General features: G+C 36.7%; 1 protein-coding gene across 11 annotated transcripts in view; it reads right to left on the bottom strand.

Annotated features, from left to right (window-relative positions):
• Window positions 1-12,590, bottom strand: part of eya1 (EYA transcriptional coactivator and phosphatase 1) — a 192,768-nt gene that overhangs the window by 81,867 nt on the left and 98,311 nt on the right. For all 11 annotated transcript variants that reach the window (XR_011352235.1, XM_069921239.1, XM_069921248.1 and 8 more), the window contains one exon: window positions 3,846-3,935. Coding sequence is in view for 10 of the 11 variants with exons in the window: in XM_069921239.1 (XP_069777340.1) it covers window positions 3,846-3,935 (90 nt within the window). In the remaining variant the exon portion in view is untranslated. The remainder of the gene's footprint in view (window positions 1-3,845; window positions 3,936-12,590) is intronic.

Below are 12,590 nucleotides of genomic sequence, written 5' to 3'. Positions count from 1 at the left end.
CCCATCGTGAGATTAATACTGTTTCTAAGACATTCCAGGCTGAAAGGAAATAGTGCCATCACTAGTCATTCCTGAAAACTCTAATTAATATAAATCAATATCTCCTGGAAGCCCGTATCCCTGGTGGCGGGAATTAACCCAACAAATCTGCAGTGAACAACCAACAAAGCATTTTTGTATTTTTAATTGACTCATACATTTATTAAAAATGATGCAGCTCTGCCATTATTCATCTATTCTTCTTTGGCTTGGCTTCGCGGACGAAGATTTATGGAGGGGGTAAATGTCCACGTCAGCTGCAGGCTCGTTTGTGGCTGACAAGTCTGATGCGGGACAGGCAGACACGGTTGCAGCGGAAAATTGGTTGGTTGGGGTTGGGTGTTGGGTTTTTCCTCCTTTGTCTTTTGTCAGTGAGGTGGGCTCTGCGGTCTTCTTCAAAGGAGGTTGCTGTCCGCCGAACTGTGAGGCGCCAAGATGTACGGTTTGAGGCGATATCAGCCCACTGGCGGTGGTCAATGTGGCAGGCACCAAGAGATTTCTTTAGGCAGTCCTTGTACCTCTTCTTTGGTGCACCTCTGTCACGGTGGCCAGTGGAGAGCTCGCCATATAACACGATCTTGGGAAGGCGATGGTCCTCCATTCTGGAGACGTGACCCATCCAGCGCAGCTGGATTTTCAGCAGCGTGGACTCGATGCTGTCGGCCTCTGCCATCTCGAGTACTTCGACGTTAGGGATGAAGTTGCTCCAATGAATGTTGAGGATGGAGCGGAGACAACGCTGGTGGAAGCATTCTAGGAGCCGTAGGTGATGCCGGTAGAGGACTCATGATTCGGAGCCGAACAGGAGTGTGGGTATGACAACGGCTCTGTATACGCTTATCTTTGTGAGGTTTTTCAGTTGGTTGTTTTTTCAGACTCTTTTGTGTAGTCTTCCAAAGGCGCTATTTGCCTTGGCGAGTCTGTTGTCTATCTCGTTGTCGATCCTTGCATCTGATGAAATGGTGCAGCCGAGATAGGTAAACTGGTTGACCGTTTCGAGTTTTGAAACTACGCCTTGGAATGTGGTAGGAAACCGGAGGAAACCTACACAGACATGCAGGAACTCCTTACAGAAGGTGCTGGATTCGAACTAGGGTTACTGGCGCTGCAATCGCATTCTGCTATTCACCAAACTAGCTGCCTCACTGAGGATTAATGTTACAAAGTAAGGAAGACATGTTTTTTATCTAATGTGTTCCATATTTCAGAAGTGGCTCCAAATGCATTTGAACATCTGGTTATCTCAGTTCATTACAGTCTAAAGCACATATTCCCAAAGGATACTTCATTGCTAAAGCTGCTGTATCTTGGAGAATACATTTACTAAACCCCATCCACCTGTTCAGGTCGATTGAGAAAAGCAGAAAGTTCTCGTTGTGCTAACATTAGTCCCTGAATCATCACTACATAAGACAATCAACTCTTCATGGGAAGTGACTTTGCCAATTTTGTTTTGTCATCTAATTCTCATCACTCTTTAAGAAACCAATATTGTGCCACAATCTTGATCACTGCAATCCTTGTGGTAAAAGTGTTCCTAAATCATTGTTGTGTGATGATAAAGGAATGGTTAAACATTTCCAAATCAAAATGGTACACAACTTGGATGACAACAAACATGTCAGGTATCCCCTGCATCTGTTTCCCTTGTCCTTCTAGACAGCAGAGGTTTTAAGTTTCTGTTGAAGAAATTTGATAGCAGTTGTAAAACATCCTGTGGACAGCTTTGGTTAGAGTAGCGGTTAGCACAATGCTATTACAGTCCCAGTGACCCTGGTTCAAATCTGGCACTGTCTGTAAGGGGTTTGTATGCTTTCCCCATGTCTATGTGGCTCTCCTCTGGGTTCTCTGGTTTCCTCCCACCCTTCAAAAACGTACTGGGGTTTGTAGGTTAATTGGGCTGCATGGGATTGTGGATAAGAAGGGCTTGTTACTGTGCAGTATGTCTAAATTAAATGAAGCAGAAGGTATTGGTGCTGAAGAGAGAAAACTTCTTAGGTGGTGGTTTAGATTCTGAACAATTAAGTTGATTTTTCTTGGATGATATTGAGCATACGGGAATTGTTGGAGCAGTACTCATTCATAGAAGTGATGAGAATTCCATCATTTTCTTGGCATGTTGGTTAAAAAAGGATTTGGAGAGGAGCTATGTCTTGTGCTCATTCTCTGGCTTTATGAGAAGTTCAGTTAATAGGAACCAACCCACAACAACTGTACAGGTTGATGGTATGGATTCAGCAACAGTGAATTTTGTATGGCATTGAAAACCTTGGCAAACTTCCATAGATGTGTAATGGAAAGTTTGCTCACCGGCTGCTTCTCAGCCTGATATGGGGACACCAATACCTCGGAGTAGAAAGCCCTGCAAATGGTAGTGGACACAACCTAGTGCATCACAGGCAAAACTCTCTCCACCATCAAGAAAATCTACATGAAATGCTACTATCAGAGAACAGCAGCAATTATCAAGTATCCATCACACCCAGGACATGCTCTGATCTCAATGCAGCCATCAGGAAAGAGGTATAGGCACCACAAGACTCATACCACCAGGTACAGAAATAGTTGCTACCCCTCCACCATCAGACTCCTAAACAACAAATTCAAAGATGCTTACTTTGCACATTATTTATTATTGAATATTTATTTTCGGTATTGCAGTTTGTTTGTACTTTGTTTGCATTTCTCTCTTTTGTATATGCAACTTTAGCATAGTTTTTTTTGCACTACCATTAAGTAGAAACTCTGCCTGGCCCTTAGGAAAAAGAATCTTAGGGTTGTACATGATGCTTGACAATAAATTTGAACTTTGTTGTAGTTGAATATTAAAGACTTGGAGTAAATCATTTTTTTGGTACTAGTCTGGTTTGACTTTTACTTGCCATGCATCACTAAACATGAATGTAGTCAGGTCTTGTTGCATTAGGATGCAATCTAGTTCATTATCACAGCACTGAAGAATGATTCCAACTGGTGGAGAATTTTCCCATGATTTTCATTTTACTAACATTTCTTTTAAAATTGAAATTACTACAAATCAAAAAACAATTACTTGAAAAATTGAATTTTGTACAAAAAGCAACATGATATAAATTTTAAAATCATATGGCTATGAACAATGATCCAATTATATAATAAATGGGAGTATTCAGTGAAACCTCTTTTTGCATTTGGGAGACTGTGGCTCTACATTTATGCCCATCTGCAAATATGTACCCAATTTCTTAACAATTCCACATTAACAGAAATGAAACCAGTTACTGGAACATTTCCTCAGATTTAAAAAAAAAAGACGTTTTCTCTCTTTAATTGTAAATGGATGTGAAATGATCTCTGGAACTTTAACTTTACCCCTGCAAATAGATGTCAAAGGATTTTGTTCTTCCTGACACATGGGAAACCAGTAGCATTACATTTAAAGTTTCTTTTTTATGTTTGTAAAACATTTTTTTAGACAAATTCGGCTTCTATGTGGTCAAAATGTTTAGTCATTAATACATCAGAGATTAGTAGCCTTTAAGATGGTGTCCAATATTTAAATTTTGAGCAGAGCAAAGTTGCAACTCATTTTACATTATGGTATAGTCATGACATTATGGAAGGATGTAAACAACTAAAATTCCATTCAGACAAATCTCAATGGAATATCTTAAATTATTCATCAATTTAAAGAATAAACAATGCTAAAGTCATTAACCCCATTCTTCTGTCTATCAAAAAATGATAAAATTAGTAATTATGTGATAGCTTTAACAGACATGGAACACATTTAACAAAGACTGGAAGCAAAATAACTCTCCACTTACTTCTAAATCGTTGAAAAAGAGATGCGTATCTGCCAAGTTGAAGATCATTTCTTCCATTCGTAGCCCAAGAGACACTGATGTGGGTGGATCCTATACACAAAAGTGCACAATAAGAAAACAGCACTGGCTGAAATTGGAATGCTCTTTGTCCCTATGGATCCTTGGGGCATATACACATTTCAGATTTATTTTAGATTAGTATACATCAGATTTCACATTTATCAATTTACATTGGATCTTCAGGCACCAGATACAAGATTTAAAATGAGACCTCAGGCTAATGATGCTAACTGACAATGTTCTGATTTGGGATTTACCCTCAAAGGCTTGAAACTTTTCTTTCCAATAATTATTGGTCCCATAAAATTCGATCAATATAACAGTCTAAATATTGATATTTCTGAGGTTTATTACTCTGTTTACTTGTAGACAAAGCCTTTTTAAACCGAAGTTTGAGCATCTGCAGCTAAATAAGTGAAGCTAAATAAATTTCTGATGCACATCTTTAAAAGGGAAATTATTTTAGATCTATTTGGTTTCCTAGAAAATTTTACAACACCAAATTTTTATGATAGCCTTATATTTTTGAAGAGTAAACTTTCACCTCCCAGAATCGCTAATGATTTATTTTCATGTGTAATATCCATTGAACAGTGATGGTTTACATTTTAATTTGTGAAAAAAGCCATGAAGGTTTCCTTTTATTAAATTTAAGGCTTTGCAAAATTGCCATTTATAGGTTAAATTGAAAGAAGGGACTGAAATACAAGGGAAACAAACTGGACAAAATAATTGGAGATTCTTCATTGGGGAGGACCCTGTTCTATCTAGTTTGATGATTGGTTGATACAATGCAAAAAAACAAATTTTAATACATGATCATTCAAGGAGAACATTTTTAGTATTAGTTTGCAGGACAATAAGTACATGTAATCGTTTACCAAAGTAAAAATAAAAACAGAAAATGCTGGAAATACTCAGCAGGTCACCCTATCTGTGGGAAGAGAGACTATGATGAAAATAAATGAATGACAAAGAAAAATACGTAATTTGTTAATTAACTAGAATTTAAAAAAAAAAATCACAACTCACTTGGATTTTATGTACAAGTTCTACTCTATTCCCCATGTCTGAGCCCTTTAGCTAATTTTACTTGAGCTTCACAGAAGGAAGTCTAGGAGTCTAAAAAATTATCAAAGCTTTGTAACATTTTCTGATCAATGTTCTAAATTATTAATAAAAAGAGATGTGCAACTGCAAAGTTCTAGATCCTTCCTTCTAATTCATAGCACATGTCACTGATGTGTGTTGTCTTTGAGGATTCCTGAAGTGTACTTCATGCATCTTGAGGAGCCATATTCAGAGATTAAATTTGAACCTCCAGCTTTTCATGAGTCCTAAGTATTCAAGTTTTGGCAATAGATCATACAAGAGTCAGAATATCAGCACACAAGCATTTACTCGAGTCACCTTGTACAAATGCCACATAATAAACAAATGGTTGAACTACAACCTCCCCCGTCTGTCATTTGCTGTTCAACATACGATGTCAGGATTGACTGCCTGTTTTTTTTTGCTGGCACTGGGGTCAGAAGCAAAGCTTCTTTATATCAAGCTAAGAAGCAGAATACACTTCCCATTTGACACCCTCTCACCTCCATCCCCAGGTCTATTCCCGCATTTAATACCCCCATTCACGTGAAGGTGATTACCGATTTAGGAGGAAAGATAAATGAAAGTGATTCTGAACTATAATTATTGTTAATCTTCTACTTAATTTATATTGTATTTCAATACTTTTACTTAAAAAAAATCAGTTCTATTTTAATTGCATTTATCCATAAAGCTGACAGCCAAACCACTAGCGATCATGTTGAAATAAATTATATTTTGTTCAATTTTATTCTAAACTATAGAGTTTTGATTTTATTCAAGATCAAACTTAAATATGAAACTTTTAGATAAATTGCAGATTCGTTCAGTCTCTTCAGAAAACAGATTTAAATTGGAACAGTCTATCTCTCAGCAGGAGATAGAGACAGCTATCAACTCTTTGCAGTCCAGCAAAAGTCCTGATTCAAACGGATTCCCACCAGAGTTTTTAATTTTTTTTTTCCTCACTTGCTGATATCCTATTTGGACTCTGTCTTTGCTCAATCTTCAATTAATGGAAAGTTGTGTCAAAACTTTTATGATGCTTACAATACCCTTATTCTTTCTTTAAAAACTTTATTTATAATACCTGTATATAAAATACAGATAAATAAAAAAACCACAAAAAAATATTATAACAATACCCCCCCATCCAACCACCCCACTACAAAAAAAAACCCAAACTACCCCTACCCCTTCATAATAATGGAGCCTTTTACATCGATAAATATGAACTTCATTTTAGCATATATAAGAAATAGTTATTATATATTCATACTCAAATACTTTAAATATGGATCCCACATTTTAGTTCAAAAAGAATAATTATTATACAAACTACATGTTATTTTCTCTAAAGGAATACAAATTTTCAATTCATTATGCCATCTCTGAATACTTATTTCCACAACATCCTTCCATGTTACCGCTACACATTTTCTTGCCACAGCTGGAGTCAAGCGAATAAATGCAATTTGATATTTGTGCAATTTTAATTCCTTTTTTAGACCCTTCAGAAAACCCAATAAAAAGGCTAACGGATAAATGAATATTATACAATAGATTTAAACATTCCCTAAATCCTTTTTTTGATTCATGAGATTCTCTAATTTCTTCTTTTGTTTGAAAAACAAGCATCTCCGCCTCAAAAAAAAATTCCTTAAAAATAACAACCAAAAATGGAGTTTTGGCATTACCTAATTTTAGATTTTATTACTGGGCAGTGAATATTAGATATTATTATTTGGATTCATCATAATGAATATCAAGGTGCTTCAAGATGGATTGACTTAGAGATCAAGTCTACTAAAAGCTATTCTCTCCTTTACTTCTCCTTCGATACTTGGAGCACCCTTGCCTTTTTTGGCTTCCAAGTTAACTGATAATTTGGTAGTCAGACACACTTTGAAAATTTGGTTTCAATTTAAAAAACATTTTAGTTTCCATAGGTTTTTATTGATTAGCCCTATTCTACGTAACTTAAAAAAAAAACTGTTGGTCCAAGATATTTGTTATATTCAACAGCTAAGTTTGAGTATCCAATCTTTTCTACATCTATATATTGACCAAAATTTTGCTTCTTTTGAACAATTATATATTAAATTTAAAATACCTAAACATCACTTTTTTCATTATTTAAAGATTTCTAGCAAGGGGTATTTCGCACCTTATCACCAGTTCTTAATATTAACTTGACCCCCTCACCCTTTCATTGCTATCTTTGGAGTGAGTGGGCCGATGGATTTAATATTGACTTTTTTACAATCCCAGGTAGTGGCTTTTGCTTCTCTCATTGCTAAAAAGGACCATTTTGCTCAGATGGAAAGATGCTGTTCTTCCACTCGTACTGGTTGTCGGATATAATGGCATGTTTGCCTTCAGAAAAACAAAAATTAGGTGTTCTACTATTGCAATTGATCTTAACTTTGTTTCACTTTGGGGTCCTTTTCTCAATTACTTGCAAAACTTGCCGATTCATTATTTTTTTTTCCCCATGATCCTTTGTCATTATTATTAGTAGTGAACTCATTAACTTGACCAGCAGCCCTCATAGAGCGGGGTTTAATTCTTATTTTAGGAATATGTTTTTTTCTCTTTTGCTTTTTTCCATTTAATAACATGGGTTCATATATACATTGATCATTGTTATTTGATACTTGGTTATAACTTACTTTATTATTGATACACATGTACCTATTTTGCATATGTAAAACCAATAAAAAGTTTGAAAAAGAAAAAAATATTGCATTTAATATTGTCTTATTATCAGACAGCTAGAAATAACTGAAATTACTTTTCACCACATAGGAGTTCAGAGCAGTTTTGGGGTTGGGCCTCAAGTCTGTTCCTTGAGACTTCATCACTGTTCACAGATTGTTCTGCTTCACAATGCAACTTGTGCAAATGACTTCTTGTTTTATTGGATTTGTATAGTGAAAAAAAGTTGGCATTGGCAGAGGGATGATTTAAGAGGTGGTAATGAGGCACAAGCCATATTTAATCGCATTAAAAGCAATTTGTAGCTCTGTTGAGGCAAGCTGCTGGAAATAGGAGGAATGCCGGGGAGTGGGGGAAAAGTTACCCCCTCCAATATTCTCTTGGCTGAATGCCCAGTTTGAAGTTGATTGCATATTAATGTGGGCACATTCAGTGATGCCCTGGTCATGCTGAAAAAAACTGTAAATCTACCAAGCCCAGAGTTCAGAAATAAAAACAAAAATGCTGGAAGAGCTAATCCAGTCAATGTTTGTGGAAAGAAAAAAAAAACATTTTTGATCAGTGACTATTCCACAAAACAAGGAAAAGAGTGGAAGGTTTAGAGTTTTCAAAGCAGACCTTGGGAAGGAGTGAGGCACAAGATGAAATCTATATGGAGATGGTTAATGGAGATGCACATTCGGCTATCCCTCTTTTCAAAGCAGACCTTAGGAAGGAGTGAGGCACAAGATGAAATCTATATGGAGATGGTTAATGGAGATGCACATTCGGCTATCCCTCTTTTCAAAGCAGACCTTAGGAAGGAGTGAGGCACAAGATGAAATCTATATGGAGATGGTTAATGGAGATGCACATTCGGCTATCCCTCTTTTCAAAGCAGACCTTAGGAAGGAGTGAGGCACAAGATGAAATCTATATGGAGATGGTTAATAGAGATGCACATTCGGCTATCCCTCTTTTCAAAGCAGACCTTAGGAAGGAGTGAGGCACAAGATGAAATCTATATGGAGATGGTTAATGGAGATGCACATTCGGCTATCCCTCTTTTCAAAGCAGACCTTAGGAAGGAGTGAGGCACAAGATGAAATCTATATGGAGATGGTTAATGGAGATGCACATTCGGCTATCCCTCTTTTCAAAGCAGACCTTAGGAAGGAGTGAGGCACAAGATGAAATCTATATGGAGATGGTTAATGGAGATGCACATTCGGCTATCCCTCTTTCTCCACAGATGCTGCTTGACTGCTGCAGTTTCTTTTTTGTTGAAGATAGGATTAAGACAGTTCAGATAAGGAGTTCAAGGACAAAGATGATAAGGTGATATACCAGTAACCACAGTACAAATTAAATTACAATACATCAAGACAAAAAAAATATGAAAGGACAGATAAGTACTTAGTTGCAATTAGTGCAATAAATAAAGTATCACTAAATATTTAAAGGTGAGCAATGACAAGCTAATATCAAAGCATTATTGAAATTTATATTGTGATCATTAAGTATGGAATAGGTCCAGCTACATTTAAAAAAAGTTTTTGACCTGCTATTGCCCTACTCATAAATAAAACTAAGATGACAAAAATACCCACCCTCACAATGTAAATGCATGAACATTTTAATTGGGAATAAGGGAAAAATCATATACAAATATCTGATCAATCATCAAAAAACAATGTTGGTGCAATATACATTAGTGACCAGTTGGTTGAAATTTTCCTTTGGATTTGAAATAAGAACCATGTATTCACTTAGTTTATTCATTCTTTCCACGGTTCACATTTCCCAAGCAAAAAGAAAGCTTCTTTTCAAAAGCTCTTAGGCTCTTTTTGATATCATCAATTAAAGTGGTTTCACTTGTAATTAAGGCTGTATGGAATGAAATTGGGTTTAATCTGGAACTTGGATTTTTTAAAAACTGGTCCGATAAAGACTGTAATTACGTTGATAACTTGGTGCTAAAATTGTTGTTCATCTGAGTACTAGAAAAAATGTGCTTAATTAAACTCTTAGCTTTTTTGTCAAAGCCACTAATTGGAAGCTAATCATTCAAAGTTGTAATAACATACTTAAAGAGAAAGCTTACAATGCAGGAATGTTTATAAGGATTTGCAGTTCAATGTGACTGCCTTAAAGGTGTGGTTGAACTATGGACAAACCTTTAGGGGGGGTAAGGATTAAGTGAGAAAAATAAATTACATCTCGGTATGGAACATTTAGACCTCAAGAGAGTGAACTGAAGACATAGATTGAATGCCAGTTTTAGTTTCTCCTCACTGAATCACCTTCTCTGTAATTTTACAATAAACAATTAGTTTAATAAAAAAAATGACTATTTTCTAAGCAACTATATTTTTAATCAGTAACAAAAAGAAGCATGTGAATTTGTAGCCCAATACGTTTTTGTATAACTTAACCCAAAACTATTTCTTTTCCTGACACAGGTCTCTTTCTCTAAGTAGTTCAGTACAACACTAACTGAACAGGAAATTTGCAGATGCAGTCATGCAAGGAAATGTTAGGCTTCAGCTGCTCTTTAGATTTTGCACCTGTCTGCTGTCATCAGTACAACCAGCCTTTTTCCCAGCCTCCAAAATCCAATATCATGCAGCTGGTTTGAACTGTCAGGTTTATGTGCAAGGACTGCTGATGCCAATCAAGATAACTGATAAACATAACAGATGAATCTTATCATATTTATAGTTTCAACCCACCACTGAAAGACATTGTTCAAAGAACATTGTGAATAGCACAACTGGATAAATAAAATGCAAAGCAATGTAGCTTAACTGGCTAATATAAAATGATCAGTACTGCCAAAAATGATGTACAACTAAATTAAATAAGCCTGCACTGAAAAATGGGCGGTTGAAATCAACTCGCTGAACAAGTTTTTCCAGAACAGTTTTATTTATCTTTTTAAAGATAACTACATTTCTGCAATCACTGTGGTGCAATCTTCCTCCAAAGGATGATCACTGAAGAATGGCAGTCATCAGTTTTCAGTAATTTATCTGACTGCACAAGGCACCAAAATTTGCCTGAGTGTCATTTCCAAATTCTGATGTTTATTCCTTCAGAAAAGTTTGTTTGCAGATCATTTATCCCAATGTATTTTGAGATCTTTCCAATAAATTTTTGGGAAGATGAATTATGTAGAATGACAAGATACTCAGTTAACCTTTAACTATGCAGACATTCCAAACAAAATCAGACAAGACCCTTCCAAGTAATACAACATTTAACTTGTGAATCTACAGGTGTCATCTACTGTATCTGGTGCTCCTGTCATGGTCTCCTCTCCATCAGAGAAAGTGGATGCACACTGGGAGATTGTTTTGTTGAGCACCCTTGCTCTGTCTGCTGCAACAACAGGGATCTCCCAGTGGACAACCATCTTAATTCCACAGCCCATTCCCACACTGACATGTCTGTCCATGGCACTGCCTAACTGAGGCTACCTGCAAATTGGAGGAACAACACCTAATATTGCATCTGGGCACTCTCTGACCATATGGCACTAACATCGACCTCCAGTTTCTGCTATCTCTCTCCCTCACCCTCTGTGTTCTTTCTTCCAGCTCCCCATCCCTTTCCTTCTCTATTCAGAAAGCTGCACTCCTCCATCACTTTTCAGCAGAAGATCCCTTCCACCCATATCCACCTATGACCTCACCTGCTAGCCTGTGCTTTGCTTCCTGCCACTTTTTTCCTCCTCTCTTCTCCATTCTTTGCCCCACCCCCTTTTTATTTAAGTTCCTGCCTACCTTTTGGTCATCCCTTGATGAAGGGTTCAGGTCCAAAAGGTTGATTCCCCTTCCTTTCATCTGCTGAGTTTCCCAACACTTTTGTGTATTATACTATAAGCACAGTGTCTACAAACTTTCTTGATTAACTCAGGCAAGGAATTGGGTGGGTGCTGAGAGGGTGGTCAGTCACAGGTTTCAGAATCCAATAGAGGGGTGATGGACAATGTCAGGAATTGTATTAGTAAGGTTATAAATTCAAGGCAAGGTGCCAGGATCATTAATTGGATGTAACAATAGGTGAATCAGGGAATGGGAGTGTGATCATTAGCTGGGCTAATGATTGAGAATAGTTTGTTAAACTCTTGGTTGAGAATAGTTTGTTAAATGTTACTTGGGTATGTTGAAGTTTTGACAAATTGGTTTCTGATAAAGGGGCAAAACGAAAAGCAGGTTACTTTAAATTACCCTGAAGCAGAGATCAGGGCTACTGTGAGAGACTATCTACAAGAGTGATGACAAAGACTGCTTGTGTGCCTGATAACTATGGAAATGGTATTTAATCATATGTGAATACTCTTGTACACCACTGGACATGTCAGGGTTCTTTCATGCACTAATCTGTGCAGGCTCTTTTCGGGCATTTGCTTTTTGAGTTCCAGGATGCGCCAACTTTTTGTATTTTGTGGAGAAGAAGTGTGTATCGAAACATAACTGTGATGAGTTTCCCGGTCTTATTTTGGATAATTTTAATAGATAATAGGTTGTAGTCTTTGAAAATAAGGCTCCATTAGGAGTTTGCAGTGTTTCAATAAAGCTTCTGTGGCACTGAAAGAAGTCTGCAGTCTCCTGGGCTCCCATCTGCTCAGTGTGCATGACAAACAAAAAGTAAATAAATACCACAGAGTCAGCCAAGCGTTCAAATACTTCTCTCATCAAAACAAAGGCACAATTAATGTGAGCACATTGTGGACTTTTTTTTAAATTTCAAAACAAAACAATAGAATGTGAGTGGAATACAATTAATGGCTTCAATAACTTGGAATGACTACCTTATGCTTATTATGCAATTTATTCTGTGAATTTGTACAAGTAGAGGCTAAAAAAATTTTGACCTGGACTTTTCCCATCG

This window comes from Narcine bancroftii, chromosome 2 (genome assembly GCF_036971445.1).
Source record: "Narcine bancroftii isolate sNarBan1 chromosome 2, sNarBan1.hap1, whole genome shotgun sequence".
NCBI lineage: Eukaryota > Metazoa > Chordata > Chondrichthyes > Torpediniformes > Narcinidae > Narcine > Narcine bancroftii.
The sequence above is the reverse complement of the archived record's forward strand: the minus strand, read 5'-3'. Positions and strand labels throughout refer to the sequence as shown.